At 33.5% G+C, this 25,606-nt stretch overlaps 2 protein-coding genes across 2 annotated transcripts; both read right to left on the bottom strand.

Moving 5' to 3' along the window:
• Positions 1-324: 324 nt before the first annotated feature.
• Positions 325-8,120, bottom strand: LOC117121577 (little elongation complex subunit 1-like). The gene is made up of 6 exons (XM_033266820.1): positions 8,024-8,120; positions 6,256-6,371; positions 4,870-5,092; positions 4,023-4,223; positions 3,089-3,187; positions 325-1,779 (listed from the first exon to the last, which is right to left on the bottom strand). Exons 1-6 carry the CDS (start codon positions 8,064-8,066, stop codon positions 1,607-1,609), a joined length of 855 nt encoding a protein of 284 aa, XP_033122711.1. The 5' UTR covers positions 8,067-8,120; the 3' UTR covers positions 325-1,606.
• A 61-nt stretch (positions 8,121-8,181) lies between these two features.
• Positions 8,182-23,082, bottom strand: LOC117121553 (golgin subfamily A member 4-like). Its single transcript, XM_033266789.1, has 15 exons — positions 22,952-23,082; positions 21,428-21,521; positions 20,640-20,710; positions 19,419-19,453; positions 18,679-18,739; positions 18,044-18,107; positions 17,556-17,636; positions 16,670-16,758; positions 15,638-15,749; positions 14,874-14,988; positions 13,769-14,103; positions 10,328-13,660; positions 9,260-9,394; positions 8,370-8,498; positions 8,182-8,259 (listed from the first exon to the last, which is right to left on the bottom strand). The coding sequence occupies exons 2-15, from the start codon at positions 21,485-21,487 to the stop codon at positions 8,182-8,184; spliced, it is 4,698 nt and encodes a 1,565-aa protein (XP_033122680.1). The 5' UTR covers positions 21,488-21,521; positions 22,952-23,082.
• Positions 23,083-25,606: the final 2,524 nt, after the last annotated feature.

Below are 25,606 nucleotides of genomic sequence, written 5' to 3'. Positions count from 1 at the left end.
TTTTATTTTTTTGTCAAAAGAAGTCAAATAACTTTCAATGAGGCAGAATTTACTACAAAAACCCCCATTTTATAATTACCAGGCATTGTAAAAAGAATCAAGTACTGTATTATGGGTCTGACTTGGTGAGAAAAAATATTTTGTCATTCTGATAATTTGAAGTGGCATTGAGGTTTTGCCCTTACTGAATGACCTCATGAAGGGGCAACACAATATACAAATTTGTTTCTTCCTTACAAAAAAGTTATTTCTAATTCCTGGTTAGGTATTCACTCTGTATGTGTAAATTTTAGTGAAATAGTACATAATCCAAGACAGAGATGATTAAACTTTGGGAAGAAAAGTTTTATTCCTTGAACTTGCCCTTGAGTATAAATGAAAATAATGGAATCGTTGGTCTGCGTATTGTTCGGTATTTAGTTTTAACTGAAAGAACTTTCAACATGCAGAACTCTGACCATCCTACTTTCTCTGCACATAATAGACTTATGCCAAATTGTGTCTGGGATTCGTACAATGATATATGTACGTACGTAGTGAAATTTACATAGCGCATAATACCGAGGTCTAAGGTTTTACATGTGCAGATGACTGTACATGACATCATAAGCTTTATATCTTACTGTCGTCATGCGATCGAAAGCTTCCTAATGTATGTTGTGTGTATCACAGTTTGTAGTGACAGCCAAGTGTGATTAATTACCATAAGAGGATGTTTGGTTCCAAAAGATCTTGGTTAATGCTACATTTTCTCATTGACATTGGGAATGCTACATGTATTGTTGCCATAAAACCAGTGGACAAATTCTTAGAAATGGTGTTTTCTAATAAATATATTCTGTATTTTAATAACATTTGGAATCCTCTTCTCGCCACTGTTGTTCCCCATTTTCCCCACTCTAGTACTTTTTTCTTTGCTTCGCATCAGTCTTACAATTTTACAGTATAACTTATAGGGTTAATTAGTATCTTTAAATCCATAAGGCGCAGTTGAATTTAGGTATCAATGGAGCATAATTGACGAAAACAGCTTCAAATTAGTGTGCATGCACAGGACTGCACCAGGGGTGGAGGACTCTAATGAGAAATGCAAGTGGGTTTGGTCAGGCGTCGCTCTAGGGAAACTGGAAAACTATGACAATTTAAGGGTTTCAAAGGCTTAAACGATTTTAGAGTCTACTAATATGCAAAAAAATATAAAATAAATAAAATATAAAATATATATATATAAGTAAATTGTTACAAAATAGGCTTAGCACCCATGTTTTAAAAGGACACCAAACTGTAGTTGTCAGAAGATGGGTAGCTAAACATAATATCAAGCTTAATAACTCCCAACTAATGTACTCTTCTCAAAATGCTAATGTGCAACTTTGTTAAGGTTTCATTTGAACAGGTTGCATATTAGCCATCCAATTTATGCAACGATGCGACGCTACAACGGATTGACTCATGCGTGACCGTCCTATGTTCTCTGCACAATGTAGATTCATTTAAGTTGCATCCTACAATCCATGCAAAAAGGAGAACATAATGTTCTCAAATGCATGTATGAATTCTACGTTCTAGGTTCTACCGTGTCATGCAATCAAGGGCTCCCTAATGTTTATTGAGATTCAGCATTTCTTGTTAAAGTTGTGAAAGCATTCCGTATGACAGCAGGGATCATTTGAGTTGACTTTGACATCCATCCACCAATCAATTCACGCACAGATTGAGGATTGCTTGGAGACAAACGCATCAGTGTCTTGACTACAAATATCTGTATTATCCATGAAACTGAAAAGAAATCATTAATAAAGTCAATTATGATGTATCATAGCCATAAAATTAATGTTAAATATGCACTATCAGTCAAAATGACAGGAAAATACCTCAAAAATAGCTCATTTAAAGGGGTCAAATAAATCTTCCAACAAAGAAACAGATTAAAAAAAAGTATTTTTTACCGAGTTGCAGACATTTTAATACAAAAAATCCTTAAATTGATTACCAGACAATTTAAGGATCTATGAAAATGATAAAGTGAACTTAATTTAACTGTCTGAAAATTGATAAGGGAATTTTTTTCTCATTCAAATTTTGAATCTTAAATAACTTACCTAAATATACAAATTAAGCAATTCAAATGATAGTACATCTTTATGTAGCAATATTATTCAATATACAGTATTATAATTATTTGTTATATACTGATTTGTTATATAATGATTCCAAACTTTGCAACTGCTTCTTTTGATTTGTTTACTTGTTCTGTGCTTGGGTTAGGCAATGATCACGGTTGCCTGTGGGTTGTGAGGTGCCTAAGTATGTTGGGTGCAGCGCTTCGTATCTGCAAAGAAATGCGCTTTACAAATGTTATGATTGGATTGGATGGGATACTGTACTATAACAAATACTTAAAATTCTCACAATTTCCCCTGCTTAAATATTTTTGGCCTTAAAGCCCCATTCCCGGCAAAATTTCAGTTTTTAAGAAAAATCTAATTTTTTGTATAATGTTATAAAGATTTACAAATATAATACGGAATTGCTAGTTTAAGTGAATTTAGACATTCCTAAGAATGAAAAAAAATGTAAAATAAGACTGAAATTTGATTTTTTGTGTTCCACACAAAAAATAAATGCGGATGAATTTTTCATTTTGATTTTGCGATAGGTCGTGAGAAGAAATATCGTAGGAAACTAAAATTCATGCCAATATTTTTCCATGATTTATAATAATTGGAGTAATGCAAATGCATATTTTCTAAAAAAAGTCAGTTTTTAGTGAAATTTTGCCGGGAATGGGGCTTTAACCTAAACAAATTGAAGCAAAAATTCCATGTAAACTTTTAAATTTTTTTTCTATTTTTTCTTCACATCCAACAGCAAGTACACTTACCACTTACAGGATAGAATGATGCTTTATAAACAAAGTTCTTTTATGATGCTTAGGGAGTGGAGTTGTTTTTTGGTCATGAGAAAAATTCCTGCAGTGACATGCCTTGAACCTAGGACCCTGGGATTAGAAAACAAGCACCTTAACCACCAAGCCACAGCCCCACTCCAGTAACAATAATAGTGTAAATTTAATTAGAATATATACCTGATGCAGTATGATCCACCTGCAGCAATGTGCCAACCTTTGCAAGCAACTCCATTACTGATTCCTGGTCACATGATAGTCCATCTGTGGAAAGTTCGCCTGAAAAGAAAACATGCTTTTAATTATATACATTTTTGAATCATACAAAATTAAATATAATATTATAATCAACTGCACCCAACCACCTACCCCTCCTTCCCTTCATCCATTCGTAAATGTTTCAAAATTAATTTATAGTCAATTTCCTTGCCAATTTTGTTTATATGTAACTTTCCTGTTATTTAAATACTGAATTAACATATCAATGGAACATTTCTTTTTAGCAATTAAAAAAGATTAATTTACTGCAAAAGTACTAGAAAATTTCCTTTTGGCAATCCATAAAAACATTTAAAAAACTTAAATGTGATGCAGTAGTACTGAAACCTCTCTTGGTAGCGACCATCCTTGGGTCTAAGGAAAGTTGTCATTTAAGAGAGGTGCGTGCTTACAAGGTTCCAATTCAGTGATTACATAGGAAACAAGACAGGTTGTTGCACAAAAAGTTTTAACTGTATGAAAGCAACAGTTAAAAATAAAGATCCATATATCATATTTTAAACAAAAGTTAAACAAGTCTACAAATATAGTCACATTACGAGGTGTAATGGTGTTTGGGCCAGAGTGTGCAAGGCTGTGGGGGTTCGCCACTCCTTCTGCATTGCAGTCTGTTTTACCTTCCCTGCACATGCTGGTACCCATTTATACTCCTGGGTAGAGAGAGACAAACATAGATAAAGCACACAAGAAGCAACTTGCAAAGCAAGTGTTTCAAACCCCACCTTATAGAGTCCGAGTCGCAACCGTATAGCCAACCGCATCTACTTTAATTATCTAAGGTGTTCTGACATACTGAAGTGAGTCTATTTAGAGATACCTCTTAACAAGTTCTTACCAATTATTTGCAAAACAGCACAGATTGACCCTTCATTAATGCTATGCGATCCTCGAACCTTTGACTTCCAGTATTCGACCATCGGCCATAGAACCTGATCGATGAGCTGGTACTTAATCCAGGCCCAGCCGAGTTGACCAGCGACTAATTCAACAGCCTTCACTAGGTCATAGGAAGCAGGAGATAAGATGCTGTCACCATCTGAAAGTATACCAAATTCAAACCAATTTAAAAGCGATTAAAATATCATACGTATGTCTGAAGTCATAGTTTACGATAATTATTATTGTGAAAGAGAAGAAATTAAAATAATCATCAATAGTACAAAAAATTTCATTCAAATGCACACTTCTCTTTTTTTAGCGAAAGGAGAAATAATAATTTATTTACCTTAGTTAATAAACTCTTGAGTGGTAGAGTCCCTTCTATCCAAAATATTACCACTTCAATTGACAGTGTACATAACTACTTAACCAGATCCACAAGAAACTTACCTTTGCCCAAAATCAGAACTGAATCTGATAGATGATTTACTTTTAGGGGTTCTCAAATCTATAATGAGGGGGGTAGTAATTCTTTTCCATCATTCTTATATTTTAATGCTTTTTAAAAAAATATTTTGTGGTGTTATTCATGTGATTTTAAAGTTTTATAGGTACTGCGCACTCTGGGAGAAAAGTAACATTTTACTAAAGAAATAAATAAAATAAATAAATAAAATAAATATTATTTCGATGTTTATATAGTGCTCTACACAAAGTCTTCTTCACATTATTACCCCTGCCAATGGAACACATACTCAGTTCCCTAGTTGAGTATCCCATAATTTTTTATTCTTTGTCATTACCTGCATTGGTTGTTACAATAGCAACATTCTCATCTGTCAACTTCTTCACCAGATCAATGCAAAACTTGTCAAGCGTCTGTGACATGACAATCGGCCAATCATAGAGTTGATTGAAGCATTTCTGAAGGATGGTTGCCGTGTACTGGCCATTTTCAAGCTGACATTGCAGCTGATGTGATACAATGATCTTAACTGCTGTATCCACAGGTGATGATGTATTCATCTTTAAGAGAAATCGCAACATTGTTAATTTAAAGCATACATGATTATAATAAGCAAACTGGGGGATAAGGAAGGGAAAAAGAGCTATAATTGGAGGGGTAGCATGTAATTAACCATTGCTAAAACCCTTAAGCTGGTCACACACGTTGCGATTGTTGTTTACGACAAGCTGCGCTACGAACGCTCAGTCTGAAATAATCTGGTGGCACAGAAGTTGGGGCAAGGTGTGAGAGGGATTATGTATACAACTCATATAGTCATATGGAAGGATATCATATCATAAAATTTTGAACACGATAATATAAATACTGTAGATGCAAGTGTCATCAAAAGCAAAATCGCAACGTGTGAGACCCCGCTAACCTTCAGTATCATTGCACCTACATTGACCAGACGTAATCCATCTGCAACCACAACACAAACAAATGACCATTCAAATTGAATTTGATTTATTTATATACTCCAATTTAAAATTCTGTACAACTAAAAACACAATGAGAGGTTCATTTATGGAAAAAATATATTGTTTATATGTAAAATTGCACACCGTATTCATTTATGTTTATGTGATTGACTTTAGGCACAAGGACCAACAGTGAGGTTAATCACACTTCTAAAGCCCCGCCCAGACAAAAACATGTGACATGCCTAAATATGGTCATGATGACATCACATCATGACTATATATGGGCATAAAAAGATAAGATTGTCAAAAATAATTTGAAAGTTTAAACATACACACAAAATGCTCTCATCATGAAGCTTAGGTAGTGGCGTTATTTTCAGTTGTGAGAAGAAATCCTGTTACCTGGACGGGAATTGAATCCAGGGCCCCACGGTAGGAAGGCAAGTATCTTAACCATAGAGCTATTCAACTCTATAAAGCATGAAGTGATTTCTATAGTACTTTGACTCTGTGGTTTTACCAAATTAGAAAAAAAAATTTGGTAAATTAAACAGAAATTTGTGTTCTATTTAAATTAATAAATTCAGATCAGCCAAGTATGGAAATAAATATCAGCCAATTACAGGATACAAGTCAGAGTGATTACATTTTTTCAAGGATAGAAAATTGTAGTAAAAAGATAGATATAAAGTACATAACAACAATATGTGAACTGTCACTTAATATCAACATAATAAAGTCTTTTTTTTCTAACTTACTTGTAGAACAGATGGCCATGCAGAAATGATAGACAGAATAAGATGAGGTGCATCATCAGCCTTCTGATTGATGACATCATACAACAGGATTCTCACATGATCTGCATAAGCCAGTCCTTAAGAAGCACAAATATCATTATTATTATCAATATTGTTAGAACATTAAACAAAACCTTAATTATTAAGCATACAGTACATACAAATGCATAGTTACCAACCTGAGAGATTTGAAATGCGTGACTACACCAGTTGACTGGGAGGCAGGGCCACCAGAGCCCCACCGGGATCCAGTGATGGATCCCCAGTCGGGGTCGGGTTTGAGTCACATAATCAACGATTGGTTGTGACAATGAATGCGCAAGACCGCACGGGCATCATTCTACTAAGTACATGGTTGGCCGAGTTAAGAGAAATCTTTTCTGGGTGTTTTATCCAAAATCACTTTTAAATGCGGGACCCATCACGCACGATGCGAGACGGTTGGTAACTATGCAAATGCCTAACAATTCTCTCACTAATAACTAATGGCACTCTTTACATTCTGATGAATTCAGGAACTGTTCCTAATACATTCATGCAATTAATTTTATTATTATAAGTCAATCATGATATCATTGTAGCTCAAACATTTTTTTCTTATTGCAAACTGTATTCAAATGTTTAAAATTATTAATGGCATTTCCCCTGTATATTTAAATACTGGCATTGAATTTACTAACCAATTTCATAAACTATAATACTAGATTTTCGACTTCTAGAATGATAATTTATAAACAAAAATCTGGTACACATAGTAGATTCTCATTCACCGATACCGCAATCGATGAATGGAATAAATTACCTTATAATGTTCAAAATTCACAATCCATATACACTTTTAAGAGCCATTATTTACCTGAACTTTATTATACATAGCTTTATTTATATGATATCTTTTTTTGATTATTGAATTTGACTTTGTTGTTTTGATTATGTATTATTCTGTAATTTAAGTATTCTCATTTAGGGACCACAGTGGAAATAAGTTGCTTTTTTGTACTTTTCTGTGTTTTTATCCTTGAATGTATTTTACTTATAATTACTTCAGAATGAATAAATTAAAAAAATAAAAATAAAAAAAAACTGTGCACAAATTTGTCAATAGTGCATGGTTTGTAGACCTTTTTACAGTTTGTGTACAGAAGGTCAAACATAACATATGTATAGCACTGTAAGGATATTTAATTTCTAGGCTAGTTATTTTTTTTACACCCAGAATTATGATGCACTAAGTATGTGGAAAGACAGGGCAGAAGCTCACCCAATCATTGACTAGAAAATAAAGAAAGCCACTTTAAATTTAATATTAAGGCTTAATGGAATTTTTGAATCAGTGGACACTGAAACATTTAATAAGAGTATTTGAGGGCTAACCTATGTAGAGTCTCAAGAAATGAATTCAGATGTTGGTCTAAAGGCCAACTCAGACAGCGTCGTACGACGCAGCCCGACGCGATTTGTTGTCGCATCGGGTCTGCGTGAGTTAAATGCAGACGCGATGGTGTGCGTCGAGGGCAGTCACGTAGTAGAATATTAAACATGTTTAATATTTCTCACGACGGCTTAAGGCTGTTCCCGACGATAAATCGGGTCGGGCTGCGTCGGCCGATGCTGTCTGAGTTGGCCTTAAGCCATCTAGATGTGGCAAGGCCTGAATGAATTTATCACACAATTTTATTTGTCTTGACCATTCTTTTTGGTTTAGTCAAAAACAAAAAAGCAGCCATACCTTTACAATGACAAAGAGCAGTATAACAGCGACTGAGTGTCATTCCGACACTCCTTTTATCCTCTGTAATCTCCAACTCTTTGACAGAGAAGAGTGCATGTTATTCTCTCCATGAAATAATTCCTGTCTCTTATACACATCTTATACTGATATTTCTTTTAGATAAACCAATGATTTTTTTTACTAAACTCACTCAAATTGAAAAGCAGCAAGTATGTGAAAAATAATTGGTTTATCTCACAGAATATTGATATTTATTACATAATTAAATAACGTTAATTAAACTATTAAACTACTAATTTAATTGAAACAAAATTAATGAAAACAAAGCAATCATTTTTCTCACCTGGTTAGCAGCAATGGCATCAATTAGCATCTTTTCATGAGGAGTGATTAGTGACTTGGTGGATGTGTTACCACTTTCACACATGGCCTTAATCACTGGTAGAAGATCTACATGATTCAAGATCAGGAACTGTAGGATAATGATAACAATAATAAAAATATATACATGCTTGACAGACATAATATACATTAATTTCAGATATATAATTAATGAATAGGATATAAATGAATATGTCTAAGGAGTAAAGGCTGAAATCGAGCATATCTCTACAGACTGTTTTCCCACTAGAAACATTGTTACTTATAAAATTTTCCATAAAGATTTAGCTATTAGCGCAGTGTGAAACATTACCCCTTTTGAGTACAGTACTGTATGGTTTTATGACTTGAAAAAACAACAACACATACAGTCAAAGCCTAGGCATAGACTGGAACAATGTTCACTTATTCAAAGAAGGCCAACCTAGGCCCAATCTGTGGTTTTTTTTATTTTACAAACACAACATTTTTCCCGGTTGGCTGGTTATTTTTACCGGTAAAATTTATGACTAAAACAGCTTCCCTTTCAACTAATGTACCGTACTTGGTCACATAAAAATGTATATTATATCCATGGTTGCATTATAATTGGTCATAAAAATCTATTCTGTATTTCAATATTGCATATTATTATGAGATCAGCATTTTCATGCATATGTTAAAAATGTACAAATTTGTCTACCCCTCCCCGTTTCAACCTCTTCTTCGCACACTTGTGAAAATGTTGATAGTTGTGAACGAACCATACATCTGACAACCACAGAAAGCGCAAAAACAACATATACTCTTCAATACCTGTAGACCGTGTCTATAGTTTTCTTAACTAACTGGAATTAAAAACAAAAATCTTACACAGATCAGTCCTGATGTAGCTCTTTTTGCTGTAGCCTCACTTGTTACATTGGAGATTTGTGAAACCAGGAACTCCAGCTGATCCTCGACATTTGTTTTAAGAAGTCTTTCTGCATTTAACTGATATTCTAATCTCTGTTGGTTTAAAAAAAAGATTCAATGGAAGTTAGTACTGTAATATACTTTCTAGCATAGTGATGACTACAGTGCAGTATTCATAATCAATTCACTCTTATTTTTCTTTTTCCAAGTCATCCACACCTTGAATGTATACATAATTTATTTACTATTTATATCTACTGTTTTAAGCCAAACCAGTCACTTGTAGCAAATCGTGTTTCAGAGAAAATGGCCAAAATATGCTGGAATGTCAAATTAAAAAAAATCTATTTTATTCCACTAAACTAATCTTTACATATCTATACATCATTCTATGCTGTTATTTTCCCCATTTTCAATGTTAAAACAACACTTTTTAAGGATTTGATGATAGTTTCTGCATGAGAAAAGCCTGAAATCATAAACTTTGAAGTCTGATTTCTTATATATTGTTCTTTAAACAGCTGTATGTTTAAACGCTTGTAACTTCATAAGGAAATGTCCGATTTGGATGATTTTTTTACCATTTTATAGCAATTGTCTTACTCTTTAATACTGTATTAATAACGACGAGTGACTGGTTTGGCTTGTCTTTGCAACATGTGTAAAGTATGTTTAGTTTTTAAAATTTTTATTTTGTTTAAACACTGAATAACTTTTACTGAACACCTGCCGGAAATTTCCCGTTAAGGAGAATAACGAAATCTTGTATCTTGAATATTTGGAATATTTCCCCCTCTGACTATCCTTTGAATATTATGGTCTAAAAGCATGCCTTTTATCATCTTAAACTATAAAATCTCTCCTCTTTTTCTATTCCTACCCTCCAATCACAGAAAATCCTTTGGTTTTTTTGTTTTTTTTGCTATCCCATCACCCTTGGATTGGCAGGTATTCTGACTATCAACCTGCAGCCCCAAACCCGTCCATTATCAAATCTGATATTTTTATACTGAAAGTGTAACTAACCTGTAGTTCAACCGATTTCTGCTTTTTTGCGACTTTTTTCTTCTTTTTCTTTTTTCTGATCCGAGTTTTTGCAATTTTGCACCAACTATTTCCAGCAGCTTCTCCTGGATGATGCTGCCTCTGTTGTGCTGCCCCTGGAAGACAGTTCGTCTGTTTTAGTATTCCTGGATGGCCTTTCTTTTGCACCCCCTCTGAATGACTCTGTTGCTCAACACTTGGACAATTTTTCATTTGTGCCACCTCTAGATGGCATATCTGTTGTGCTACCTCTGGATTCTGTTGTGTTACAACAGGATGGCATTTTTGTTGGTCTGTGTGAGTTGCTGGTTGAAAATTTATCAGTAACTTTGAAGTTGTTGTTGTTGTTGTTGCTTTGATGGTTGAATCAGTAGAAACTGGTTTAGTGAATGAACTCTGTCTGAAGCTACCTTTTAAAAGGGCATTAGATGCAGTAAAAGCAAGACTTGATTTTTGCTGTTGATTACTACCAATATTTTTTGGAGTGGGGCATCGAAAAGCTGACAGTCTATCGGTTGATCTACTAGGTTTCACTGCAACAACTCCTTCAGGTACTGATGCATGGATTCTGGGTGGTGATACTGGGGATGATCGAACACTATGCTCTGACTTATGAGACACTGAACTAGGAACATCAGGAGGATAAGTCAGTCGATGTGCAAGTCTTCTTTTTCTTGGACCCTGGACAACAATATTTGCACTTGGTTGAGGATCTATAAGTGGGGATAAACGTGGTGCCAGAGATATTGAAGAACTTGGTGCGAAATGCTGTGCAGTGGATGGCAGTGTCAGAGGAGAAATAGGTGTTACAGGTAACTGATTACAAAATAGAGGACAATTTTTAAGTGAGCGTCGTCTTGGAGAAGTTGGTAATGGCGAGATGGGATTTGGAAGAGGAATAAGAGATGGTAAACTCTGTGACAGAGAGGACAGAGCTGGTGTACTCCCCCTGGAAGAACTCATTGGTGATATTGGAGGTGGATGGTGGGAGAGAGTCAGAGGTGAAATGGCAATTGGGGACACAAGTGATGGTCGCGGTGTCAGTTGGACGGATCTTTTCCGAACACGTTTGAACCTCTGCGATGACCGAATTTGGTTCTTTGTTGATTGAGTGTTGTCAGTGGAATTTGTTGATGTTTCAAAGACATTGGTTGAAGAAGCAGGACAATTTTCATCATCATTATCATTTACCACATCTTTCTCCGTCACATCAAACTGCAAACTTTTGCAAGCTGCTGTACTCTGTTTAAACTTTTGAGGCAGCACAGCATTGTTTCTGCCAGTGCTTTTACCACTGTCACACTCCATAGGCTCTTTTGCTTGAAGACCTGCAATGATGCTTGAAATACATGCTGAAAAGGTGTTTTCAAGTAAATTTTTGGATGTTCTGCAACTACTAGTATTGTCCTCTGATACATCGACAGAGGCTATTACTGGCAAAAGAGCAGAGGGATCACAACTTGCATCACTATCTCTAGAACCATGCTCCAGCATTCCAGTTTTATTACTTTTCATTGACCTAGTAATCATTGAACCGGTCAATTCATTAGAACAAACAGTTCTCTTTTGTTTCTTTTGACATATTCCCTCATCATGCTCAAGCAAACTTCTCTTGCACGTTTGATGTGAAGAGTTTGTCGGAAACGAGGTCTTACCAATTTTAACATCACCCATTGATCTTGTTACTCGTCTCTCAGGCAAATCCAGAGAGTTTGTTTCTCGGACAACTTCTGCAATCACGTCATTATCAACCTTAACTGCATCTTCACCTGCTGAAGTCAAACTATTGTCAATAGAATTATTCTTAGATTGCACTGCGTTCATATTATCTTCAGAGACTATGTTGTGTACAAAATTGATCTTTTCTTTTGGCAAAACTTTTGATATGTTTAAGCAGTTGTTATCAACACCTTTTGTTTCTAAATTTTCATCAGATTGGTTTGTTTTTGTTTCTCCTTTCCTTTTGGTTTCTTTTAAATCAGACGCATCATTCTCTACCTTATTTGACTTATTTTCCTCCAAACTCGATGATGCTTTCACAAAAGATGAGTACAAGTTTGACACGCCTGGTGTAGTTTTAGGATCATTCTTCGAAGTAGTTTTCAACTTTAGTATATTTAATTCAACTGTTGTATCAATCTCTTTTTTGACACTGAATGATTCAACTGCCCGACTAACTGCAGAATTATCATTTTTATCATCATGATGCTCTTTTAAGGTGGGATGATCTATTTCAACCTGATCTTCATTAAACAGTTTCGTATTTTCAGGAATAGCTGATTTTACAATACACTTGTTTATGTTCAGCTTCATAGGCATTCCTTCTAACCTTTCTTCCACACATGGAGTACTAAAATCACTTTGTAACTTGAAATTTTCTTGCAATTCATTGAATTGTTCTTTCTCAACAGAGGTTATCAAAACTTCATCTTGACTTTTGACATCTACATACAAATCAATATTTGAAGAAATTTCTAGTTCATTGTTTCCATCAGGAGTTGCTTCTAAATAATCCACAGAATCAGTGGCTATCTCTGACAAATCATATGTTTGTGAATCACTGATATCAGTACTAGTTGAATATTTATAGTTGGTGTTAGCCATTGCACTTTTAATGTCTGGTAAATTTGGACCGATATCAGTTTCAAGTTCTTCAACTGCTTCCGTCTTTTCTGATGTTTTTGAAAGATTCACCTCTGAACGATTTTTCTGAACATTATCATTACACATACCATTGGAAATTTTACTTTCAGAGTCTTCAGGTTCTGTTTTCAAATTATTGGCACAATTCACAGGTTCCTTCAACTTTACATCTGCATTATTTTCAGAAGGAATACAGTTCTTGACATTATCTGTGTGAATTTTCTGTTCAGCTACTCTGTCCTTGTCTATTGTAATAGCATCTACAACTATTGATGTAGATTTCTTAGAATCAATTTCCTTTTGTTCATCACCTGATGTATCGGATAAGCTCTTCCTATCATTTAAATGGGACTGCAGATTATTTGCTGAAGTCTTGTTTTTTTGATAAGACTGCTTTTTAACTTTCTCAGGTAATAAAACAGGGTCATTTTCTTGACAACTGCTGCTGGAATTCCTAGTTCTGGATCTTGTCATTCGCTGTGGTGTATTTTCAAAATGCTTTCTGTGCTTTTTTGAGGATTTGAGCTTCTTTGAATATTCAACTTGGTTAACTACCTCTAGGGAAAGTGCTCTTTGTGGGGAGTCTTGAGCTTTCTCCAGCTCAACATCAATTTGACCTGCAATCACCGACATTGCATCGTCTTCATCACTTATACTGTCTTCACTAAGCTCCTGAAGAAAAAAATAATATATATATTCTTAAATCATAGTTTATTCTGGTAAATTAAAAACTACAAATTTAAACTGAAAGCTCACTGACCAAACCCAAAAATACAATACCTTAGTAAAATTCCTGCATGGAGAGGGTGGTAAAGGCGAAAGACATGTTGGCATCTTTTTGATGTTAAAGACAGTCATTAAGGAAGAAATTCTGGAACCTTGACGTTGCTTTGGTGTTTTGATGGCTGAACTTTTTTTAACAATGGAATGAATAATGGTCTGCCGGTTCTGGCTCACTGGAGTGTCATTTAATTCTTGATGTATTTCTTTGAAGTTGACTACTGGTTCTTCCATTGAAATTGTTTGAGTTTCTTGATCCTTCTGACATACTTTTTTTGAAACTGAAGACTTTCTCTTTTCTATCAATTCCTGTATGGCTTCAGAATCAATCAAATCTGAAAAATAAAATTTTAGTTTAAAATGTCTTGAACACATATATTGAGATGTATAGTTATATAGTATGTATATACATGTGAAAACCATAAATAAGATGGATACTGCAAACCAACAGTAGAGGAAACTAAACTGTGTCCATACTTTCAAATTATATGTGACAAGTCTATGTGATGTGCACACATATGGGCATGATGTCATATTACACCTAAATATGGGCATATCATTTATTTTTCACATAAAATTTGATAGTATGGACAAAGTTCAAGAATGGAAAGGACTATATTATTTTTTTCATTTACAATTATTTATCTGCTTAGGAATAACAATACCTGATCTTCTGCAAATCCAGAAACAAATCACACATAAAATAACCATCAATAAAAAGATATTAAATATCAAAAATATAGTAAAACTGATCGATAGAAAAGCAATGTCAAACACACAAACACAATCTTCAAAATCAGAAGCATTTTTTTTTCAACATCCATCAACCATGATCTATTGCTTACAAGGCCAAAATGAAAATGCTATACAATGAAGGTTTGCGATGAACACTATTCCCTATATTAATTAAAGCTTTTCCTCTCATTTGTATGTATACATTTATACACACTGTGCAAACACACTCACAGGACATTTAAAAAAATTCAATTTCAAATTCTGTACATACAATTTATGTAATAACAACAACATATATTTTTCTATCAAGGTACCTTGAAGTCCACTAAGCCAAGGTCTATATGCACATCATATTATGATTATATCTTACCTTCCTCAGCACTGGAATCACTGCTTTTCTGTACTGCTTCTTTGTCTAACTTCTTTAGCCGTGGTATTGCTACATTATGCAAAATTAACAGCTCTCTTAATTGTCGTTCTCGATTCTAAAAAGCAAAGAAAAATACAGTAAAAAAGCATTATCAAAGTGTGGCCGCTAATGCTAAGAGTCACAGAGAGCAGACTACAAGTGAGTACAGTATACAATCCTGATAATACAACAGTGTTTTGTATGAACTTTTATATAAAAAAAAAAAAAAACATACTCCGATAGAATTTTTTTCAAAATTTGATAATCCCAATAATAAAACAGCATTTATGAAAAAAAAATTATGTCAAATTATGACATTAATTTTTTCTAGGTTTATGCTAATGCCAGTGACAAACAGGTTGTCTGTCTTAACAGGCACTATGTAAGTGTATAAATGTATGACAATCAATCATCCACTGTACCATATACAGTAACACTAGACGGATGGATAGAGTGGTAATAAAGTCCTTGTGTATTGTTTTAATATCCATCCAAAAATGTTTTCAAGCAATAGGGCACAATTACATAACAAATACTTCATGTAAGCAAAATTCAGGTTTGCTTGTTTACTTTCGAAGAATTTGATGATATCGGCATCACAGAGACACATGCATGGACAACTGGAAAGGTCCTACTGCCTTACATCATAGGAACCAACAATTATAATGCGCACAGGGTTCAGAATTTGATCCAGAAATCCCATCAAATCTACGTAATGAACTTACCTTAGATGTATTTAGTTTTTTAGTTGTTGACGAGTTCTTCTTCTTCAATTCTGAGTTGTCTTTCTTAAGCGCCACATTATCTTCCTTGACTTTAGTTAATTTCTTTAGATCACTGAATAATAATAAAAAAAATATTTATTTATAAAACCCATTTTTTGTAAACAGACGGGAATAGTTGGTACTTGTTTACTGGGTAGCTGAGACACGAAGAGATACTTAGGAAAGAAGCAAGTTACTGTAAAAGTTAGTCCACACCTCAAGCACTTTGAGACCATTTCGGTATAAAGCACTATATCACATTTTCAGATATACATATTGTTCAATGTGTTTTACGTAAAACGATGATAAAATACAATATTAAAATAGGTAACATTGTACAATAACATAAAACTGATAAAGAAGATAATAATTAGTAAATTTTAAAAAAGTTCAAAAAAAAGAATGACAATCAGTTGTTCACAATTCAATGTGATATTTCATTATTCAACACGTCTTGTCATTGTCAATCATCTTATTGTTAAATTCAGTAAATATTTTATTCTATTAATTTACTTTAAACACATACTGTGAATATAAGTAAAAAACATATACCATATTTTGAATAAATGCCCAGCTTTGAAAAAGTGCCTCTGCCAGACCCTCATTTAAAATAAACGGCTCCCTCCAATAAACGAATAAAAATACCCCCTAAATGACTGTAAACAAAGCTAATGGAAGCAACATAATTCTCAACACATTCTATTAATTTTTCTAATCCAGTAGAATTACAGTTTTTCTAACCTAGTTGGGATCAATAAATCTTTATGATCAAGCAATAACACATTTTGACTGCAATTTTGTGTTGCAGTTGCACATTTACCGTGATATTAAGAGGCATTTATTTGAGTATATACATATCAATTTTACGCCAAAAAAATACGCCTCCTCTAATAAAAGCCCACTCTAAAACTCTTTCTCAACAAAAATAATGCTCTGGGGCATTTATTCAAATGAATACAGTGTTCTAAAAAGGTTAATAACATTCTCAAATACCTTCCAGTGTGGTTATTAAGTTTTGCAGTTACCGTCTGCAGTTCCTCATCTCGTCTTGATAGCAAATCTTGTAACTGCCTACACAAAGACTGAAAGTAAAACCCATTCAGATAAAATAGAGATAAATGTAATATAATATAATTTCATTTCATTACTTATTTGGTCTTTTGCACAATTATAATATTATGTACATAACAGATAGTAACAAAAAAAAAACCAGATTCAACCAAAGTGAACCAAATTACTGTAGCTAAGTCAGTTGACCCAACCCCCAAAACAATAGAATTAACATTAACATTAATTAGTATTAATAATAATGAGATAGAAAAATATACTGGCATGTAAATATAATCAACTTTAAATGCTAAGAAAAAAGTGCATTGTTTACTTTTTATATTTCAGTAAATTATTAGATATAACTTTAAAGTTAACCAACAAAGTTGGCTGCCAGCATGTTTTATAATTTTTAAATGAAAACTTCAGTAAATCATAAAAAAAGACAACTATGTACATTTGGTCGCCACTCATTTGTAAAGTATTATTTACGCATGAATTTTTAAGAAAATTCAAGTCAGATTTAACTTGGTCTAAATAATTGTAAACAATTCAATTTATTTATTTATTCAATTTATTTAAAATTGCCTCCAAAATGGAGTGTTTATCCCAACATTTTGCCCAACATATTGCCTTAAAAAAATTCAGTGTTTATCCCAAATTCATATCATTCAAATTACATAATATATGAATAAAACAATAAATTGATTGACTGATTGATTAGATAGTTGCTAACTTGTCTTTTAAAATAATCAATTCCAGGTTTAAAATTTTTTTTTTAGGTTTCCTGAATTTTTGTAAAAAGTATGTAAAAAAAATTGCATCCACTTACCTCATTCGCAGCTTGTTTATCACAGGTTTTCTCAGCATTTTGCTTTAGCTGTTTGTTTTCTAGTTTCATTTTTGCATTCTCCTGCGAGGTAAAATTACATATTTTAAGGTAAAATATAATTATTGAAATCAATATATAATCTTTATTTCAATAGCCGAACAATATCTCTATTAGTTTGTTGATATTATAAACTTTTCTTATCATTATTACAAAAATAATTGTGTGGCAATATATATTTTCTAAGACCCACCCAAGATTTTGAAAACAGGACAGAAAAAAAGGAGGGAAGAGTGTTAGAGAGGGAAAACTATTAAACAAGTTGGAAAGAAAAAAGTTGGAAATAGGAGAGGGAGTAGGGGTGAGTTTCAGAATTGCAAAAATATTGAGTCAAAAAGGGGAAAAGATGGCAAGGGGAAATCTCTTGCACCTGTCACTGATTTTATTAATTTGAACATTATGTTGAAGAAGAGTGAAGAATAGAAACTTACCGATCGTATTGGAATAATTTCTTTTAAGGTATTTGAAAACTGCTCCTCTAAAACTTTGCAGTCTCTGGAAGAATAATAAAATATACATAAACAATTGTATTTTATGTTATAGAGATATTTTGAAAATTAATGTCTATGTCTTTCAGATCAATCGATTAATCATACCATCATTACCATCATCAACGTTACCATCATCATTACTATCATCAACATTACCATCACTACCGTTACCATCATCAATGTTACCGTCAAAATATCATCATCAACATTATCATCATCAATGTAATCATCAGGAACTTTACCATCATCAACATAAATTTTACTAACATTAACAACAAATGATAATATAGTGATAAAAACATATAAATGTAATGGATTTTCAAGAGATGGATTAGTTTTCATGAGATTTCTGCCCCTTTTCAGGAGTGTGAGAGGCTGTCTTGATCTCCATGAGACTACCGCTGTTCATGGAAGACTTGGGACCACTGCCAATCTGTTGAGGAATGGTGAACCGCACGCTGGAGGAACCTGGCACCATCCCTACTGTAATTCATATTATCTGTCTTCACCTTCCCAATAATTGAAATGTGAAAAAACATTGCTTAATACTTTTTTAAAATATAAAAGTAACTTACTTGCGAGATGCTGCTAGACGACTTGCTACTTCTTCAAGTTTACTCTTAAGAAGGGTATTTTGTAAACATGTGGTTAAGGCAACAACAGAATTATATGCATCAGAATTAAACATTTTTAAAAATGTGACCAAAAAACACTACCAAAACTCAATAAAATATAATATCATTATTCTCTCTCAGTACAAGAAGGTAGTGAAGCCACTTCTAGGACATTTTGTTTAACCTTTCTTACACTGTAATCTAAAGCGTGCAGCCTTAACCATGCCCGGCTGACGTCAGGTATACTATTAACAGTATACAGTAATAATAACAAGCAAAAATTACAAATTTGAGGGCGATGGGTTAGTTTCTAGAAGAACTTTGCCTCTTCAGGGAGAATCCATGACCTAAGTGTGAAGTTATCCTACTTCAACAAGGATTACCTCAAACTTATTATTCATCAATTAGAACTATGTGCAGCGGTCAATCCATGAATTTTTTTTTTTCCATTTTTTAAATAATTTAGAAAAATTTTGGTGGCTTGGACCAGCTAGGCCCTCCACCCCTTTGAACCCGCCACTTATGTGGCAAGTGATAAAATATAACATATATATTTAATACTACATATTTTATTAATTTATAAATTTAAACGACTAGGCATATGTGAAGTGAAGAGGCTTTGTTAAGGCATTAAGTGCTATATAAGAACGACATATTATTGTTATTATATGTGCCAATGAATATATTTATGCAAAGGATATCTTGAGATTTTGCTTGGTACTGTCGAATTAATTCACTGTTGGGAAGACAAAAATGAAAGTTAGAAAGTATACATAATATATTGGTAACAGATATTAACTTTAAACTTCATTATTATCTTGTTAACCCTCTAGATACCGTCTTCGACTGTAGTCGAAATTGACCTCAAACCGAGAATTCCCATTTCCGACTGCAGTCGAAATTTAGTGACTAAAAAATAGGTGGTTTTCAAATCGCTCTTCTGTTTTTATTTTAGCTTCAATACGTCAGAAATTTTGAACATGCATGCGTGAAGCTTTTTTCTTTCGAAATCTGTGAAGAACTCACATGCGCTTATATAAAAATGTTTAGAAATATCAATTTGAAATTGTTATTAATTTTGAAAATTGTCCGAAATGGCCGCACAAGATGTGTACACAGCTGAGAAAGCGATTGACCTGATTTTTGATTCAGACAGCGATGAAGGTGAGTTTTTAGTTGTGCGAGACGTAGACGTGCCTGATAGCGATGATGACGGTGGGGCTTCAAGCAGTTCTGACGGCGGAGATGTTCTTGATGAAGATGAGCCTAGGCCTAGAAATGTGAGGGTGGTCAATGCTTTTGAATGGAAAGATCGTGCTTATAGTTATGGATGGTTGGGTAAATAAATTATATAACTGTGTGGAATAGGAATGTTTTATATTTGTTTTTATTTTTTTTTGGCTATAATTTATTTTTTGGGGGGTTTTTGCTGACGATTTATATATAGCATTTTTCTGTCATTTCTATTATATTATAGATATTATATTATATTATATTATGAAAAAAAATCCTAAAAATATAAATTATACATCAAATGAAAGCTTATTCTATAAGCTTTCTTTGTTTTTGAAACTTTTTTCTGTATAATTTACAGAAAGTTCCCAAAAATCCACCAGAACGACGTATACTCAAAAAACCTAGTTACACTGCAAAAGAATCCAGTATTCAAGGGTTTGCACTACAAAAGAATCCGGTATCCAGAGGGTTAAGATTAATTTTGTGTAAATAACTTATATCAAAATGAAGTGAATTACACAAGGACCGAGAGTTCATCTATTTTCAATCTGAGGGGTGTTCCTAAATGAGAATTAGCAAATGATTGGTTTATCCTCCAGTTAAGTAGTCATGACACAAGACCAGACAACATAGTTTGACTTTGTCTGAAAATCACTGGTATATAAAAACAAATTTAAAATACTTACTCAACCAACATAATCTTCTCCTTTAACGTTGTATATTTCAATACATGATCCATCTTACATTGCTCCAGTTCCTACAAAAAACAAATCATGTTATCAATTTAATAAAAAAACAATTTTAAATTAATGTTTGATAATTAATATAATCTAAAATAATGAAAGAGCATGGAGGCATCTTCAGTTGGGAAAGTAAAAACAATACAAATCTATACAATATTTAAATTGGTTAAAAACATAAAATTTAAAATTAGACAGTGAATAAATGGATTTCATCAACAACACCAAAATGACAGAAAAATGTATAAAACAATTTAAAATGCTCCCTTCACAAAAGTCAATTAGTTGTTATTATTGTTATTATAATATTATTATTATTATTGTTATTATCATTATTCAAGAATATCATAGTACTGTATATTATTATCATTATTATTATTACCATTATTAATATTATTTTACTAAATTATTTTTTCAGTGACCTTAAGAATAAAAAATACTGTATATTATTATTATTATTATTATTATTATTAATAATATAATTATTATTATTATTATAATTATTATCATTATTAATAAATTATTTTTTTCAGTGACCTTAAGAATAAAAAATACTTTAAAAAATATTATCATGAATAAAAGAATTACGCAGACTGTTTGTGCTGCTATGCCACAATATTGACATGCAGACTATTTTTAAGCTAGGGCCTAAAAATAGGCCAACTGTTGGTAAAACAGGCCAACAGTGAGGCCTATTCTATACTGCAACTATGATGAATTATAAAAAATATTACCTGTTTTAGCTGGCTACATCCTTGGCAGGCAGCACCTCCCTCTTGTTGATTCAACGTCATGTTTCATTTAATGTCACCCTCTTCAACTTTAAATCTGAAAAAGAATTGTCAATTAGATTAAACAATGGAAATACTTGACACACATTAAAATGTGTAAGATGGCAGCAAGTGTCCAATAGAATCTAGCTGTCGGAGGCTGTAGGTTTGCTCGGTAAGTACAGCACAGGTTCCAAGTTGGAATAAGTCACTTCTGTGAGATCTGGTTTAACACTCTGCCTGCCAAATACAGAGATCTCTGTGTTTGGTAACGCGTTACATCTCCGTGTTTCAGGTTTGTTTTACAGAATCCGATAGATGGGTTATATATATATATATATATATATATTCAGTCTGGACCGAGAGTATTTCACTATTTGTTTGTTTACATTGAGCGTAGCGATATTGATGTGCTTTCATGATTATCTTAGCTTCTTTGTATGAAATCACGTAAATCTCCAAAAGTGAGTCATTTTCATTTTACTGTTGCGGGTTCCTGGACTGTGATTAGAATAAAGCGCTTGGCATCATCATAAAGCTATTAAATGTTTGTAGTTCTTGTAGTATCCATTACATGTCAATCTGATCACATACACACTCTTAACGAGCTTCGGAAAAGTGTAAAAATTCGCTAAAAAGTCTGGCAGTGGCTGATAATATTTTTTCAAACCCCTTGTGGTCAAGAGTGTTAATGACCTTAACACATTTAATTTTATTAAAGTAGTCAAAACATACAAATATTATATCATATTCAATTTGCGATGAGGTACATTCTTGCTTGCTTGTGGGTGCGGGAAGCTGTCCCGCGATGTGTAGAAGACTTAGAGGACCCTGGTGTAGTACAGTAGAAAGTTTGAATTGTAATAAATTTGAAGACGAAAGGTACATTTTACCTGATAAAATCTTGCTGTTCAAAATATAAATAGACAGTAGGATTTACCAAGCATTGAATAAAAATAACATTATTAATAATAAATTTGGTTTTGTAAGACCATAATGCCTAAATCCTCCATGCACATCTAAACGACAATGTTTGATTTGTGCCAGTGTGTCAAGCCTAACAATAACATAACAAACATGTACATGTATGTTCTTCCTAGCTAGGCTAGCTAGCCTAGCCTACCTAACGGGTCGCCTAGCTAGGGCCTAGGCTAACTCATTAGTTAAGAGCCTAGGCTTAGACTTAGCTAGGTATAGCTAAGTTTGCGAAGTGTTTAGTAGGGCAGAATCTACTTACTCACCATGCGGATCCTGAGCAAGGCTAACCAACCAAGCTAGGACTTTTCTAGTAATAGGGGAATGTCAGGGCTGACCTAAGCCTGGAGTTTCGGTTAGCCACATGCCAATTCAATTGGTGGAAGGATGGCCTAGGCCCTAGCTTAAGCCACTAACTAGGCCTTATATTGCATGCAATATCACCATACTCTAGCTCTAGGATAGTAGACTCTAGGCTAAGTAAGAAAATAATGGTGTAAACCTAATGTTTACCTTATTTTCCTTCCTTTCTTGGTTGGTTGTACTGAACAACAAACCACACCACAAAAACACATGGATTACCGCGACGACGATGAAACGATGAGCACACCACCACCGGCCAGGCGGGGCAGGCGGGGCGCGATTTTTTTTTCCGTACGAAACATTTACATGAAACTCCACTCGGGCCGTCTCGGCTGAATCGACCCGAAAATCTCATTGCAGAATTCAGGAGGTCAAAAGGTCATCAACAGATAAACGTCTACAGAACAATTTCTGAGAGAACGTCGCTGCCTAATTTTTAAAAATACATTGATGTTACCATGTTAAACCAATGGGTCGTTTAAAATGACATAATATTTGATTAAGCTGCACGAGTAATGAAAAGTGTTATTTTAACTTGAGTTTCATACTTTGACAATTTTAATTTTTTAGTTTAAGGCCTGGGTTTTGCATAATTACCTAGGCCAACTAAAGACGCTTTCTGGGAAAAGCACAAAGAGTAAGGAAAAGCGCGTTTTTTTTCATCACTGATCAAATGAAACAGAATGACAGTTATTTTCAAATTAAGAGAAGAGCTGAGAATAGGCAGCTCTAAAATACTGGATGCCATAAGACCTGCCAAAATGGCAGAGCACCAAATGAATGTAAAAATGAGCTAGTTATTAATATTAGGCATAGTAATCGGCAGTTCTTGATTACAAGGCTAGACCAAGTTAATTACATGTAATGCCGAAATGATGATAATAATAATAATAATTATTATTATTATTACCTGTACGTTATGGGGAACTTAGACAAAGGGGAAATATCACAAAAGATATTCCCCTTGGGCTAGTTATTATTTATAGGCCTAGTAAATAGTATCTGTAGGTTCTTCATTACAAGCATTTAGGCCAAAGTAATTAATGCTGAAATTATTAGTATTATTATTACCTGTACCTTAAGGGGAACTTAAACAATGGAGGAATTAGAGAACAATTAAAAAAACGACGTTAAGGGGAGATAACACAAAAGATATTCCAATTGGGCGATTATTATTTATAGGCCTAGTAGGCCTAAATAGTACAGTATCTGTAGGTTCTTCATTACAAGGCTTAGGCCAAAGGTAATTGATGCTGAAATTATTATTATTATTATTATTATTATTATTATTATTATTATTATTATTATTATTATTATTATTATTATTATTATTATTATTATTTAACATTAATTACATTACAATGATAGTTTGGACAAGTTCAATAATGGTATATTATTTATTTAATATTTCTCTTATGCGCTCTATTTTTCATTTCATGCTTCAATTTTGTTCCATTTTTTCCCCCAAAATTTTAGTCCATGTCAGTATGAAGCGTGACTGTTGTGTCAGCCTATGACCCTAGGCCTAGTTTAAGCAGGGGCCTAGGTATATAGACCTCAGCCTGTAGTTAGGCCTATAGTTTATCCTCTTTCTCTCTAGCCTTTGGTATAACTGTACCTATCTACACTTTATGGAAAAAAAATCGCGCCCCGCCTGCGATTTTTTTTCCCGTACGAAACATTTGCATGAAACTTCACTCGGGCCATCTCGGATTGACTCGAGTGAGTACGATACGAGGAACAAGAGCAGACACTTCGCAATGTCGTGACGCTCGAGTTTTACTATTATTGCTCTTTCTATGTTTACCTACGGTAGGCCTATGAAATTTCACGGACTTATGTGATGTACGTCACTGTGTATCTAACTGTGACCTTCTTGGATGTTATTAAATGTTAGTATATTATCTACAACAACAGCTAGTACCTCCTGTTATAAAGTGTAGATAGGTACAGTTATACCAAAGGCTAGAGAGAAAGAGGATAAACTATAGGCCTAACTACAGGCTGAGGTCTTACCTAGGACCCTCCTTAAACTAGGCCTAGGGTCATAGGCTGACACAACAGTCACGCTTCACATACTGACATGGACAGAAATTTTGGGGGAAATGGGACAAAATTGAAGCATGAAATGAAAAATAGAGCGCATAAGAGAAATATTAAATAAATAATATACCATTTCCGGCGTTATTGAACTTGTCCAAACTATCATTATAATGTAATTAATGTTAAATAATAATAATAATTTCAGCATTAATAATTACCTTTGGCCTAAGCCTTGTAATGAAGAACCTAACAGATACTGTACTATTTACTAGGCCTAATAAATAATAATCGCCCAATATTTCCCCTTAACGTCGTTTTTTTAATTGTCCTCTAATTCCTCCATTGTCTAAGTTTCCCTTAAGGTACAGGTAATAATAATAATTAATAAATAATAATAACAATCATTTCAGCATTAATTACCTTGGCCTCTTGTAATGAAGAACCTACAGATACTATTTCAAGGCCTATAAATAATAACTAGCCCAAGGGGAATATCTTTTGTGTTATTTCCCCTTTGTCTAAGTTCCCCTTAACGTACAGGTGGTAATAATAATAATAATAATAATTAATTATTATTATTTATTATTATTATTATTATCATTTCGGCATTACATGTAATCAAGAACCTGCCGATTACTATGCCTAATATTCATAACTAGCTCATTTTTTCATTCATTTGGTGCTCTGCCATTTTGGCAGGTCTTATGGCATCCAGTATTTTAGAGCTGCCTATTCTCAGCTCTTCTCTTAATTTGAAAATAA

This window comes from Anneissia japonica, unplaced genomic scaffold (assembly GCF_011630105.1).
Source record: "Anneissia japonica isolate Jap-2015-1 unplaced genomic scaffold, ASM1163010v1 scaffold3217_len398964_cov164, whole genome shotgun sequence".
NCBI classification, from domain to species: Eukaryota; Metazoa; Echinodermata; class Crinoidea; order Comatulida; family Comatulidae; genus Anneissia; species Anneissia japonica.
This window is presented reverse-complemented; position numbering and strand designations above follow the sequence as displayed.

Bases quoted from the DNA above. Each gene is read 5' to 3' on its own strand.
- LOC117121577 (XM_033266820.1), bottom strand. From the start codon at position 8,066: ATGACACTCAGTCGCTGTTATACTGCTCTTTGTCATTGTAAAG. The intron at 6,372-8,023 runs GTATGGCTGCTT...GTGCTTCTTAAG, and splicing joins TGCTCTTTGTCATTGTAAAG to GACTGGCTTATGCAGATCAT. The intron at 4,224-4,869 runs GTAATGACAAAG...GTATACTTTCAG, and splicing joins TATTGTAACAACCAATGCAG to ATGGTGACAGCATCTTATCT.
- LOC117121553 (XM_033266789.1), bottom strand. From the start codon at position 21,487: ATGACGTTGAATCAACAAGAGGGAGGTGCTGCCTGCCAAGGATGTAGC. The intron at 13,661-13,768 runs GTATTGTATTTT...TTTTTTCTTCAG, and splicing joins CATGCAGGAATTTTACTAAG to GAGCTTAGTGAAGACAGTAT. The intron at 8,260-8,369 runs GTGAGAAAAATG...ATATTCTGTGAG, and splicing joins ATGCCATTGCTGCTAACCAG to ATAAACCAATTATTTTTCAC.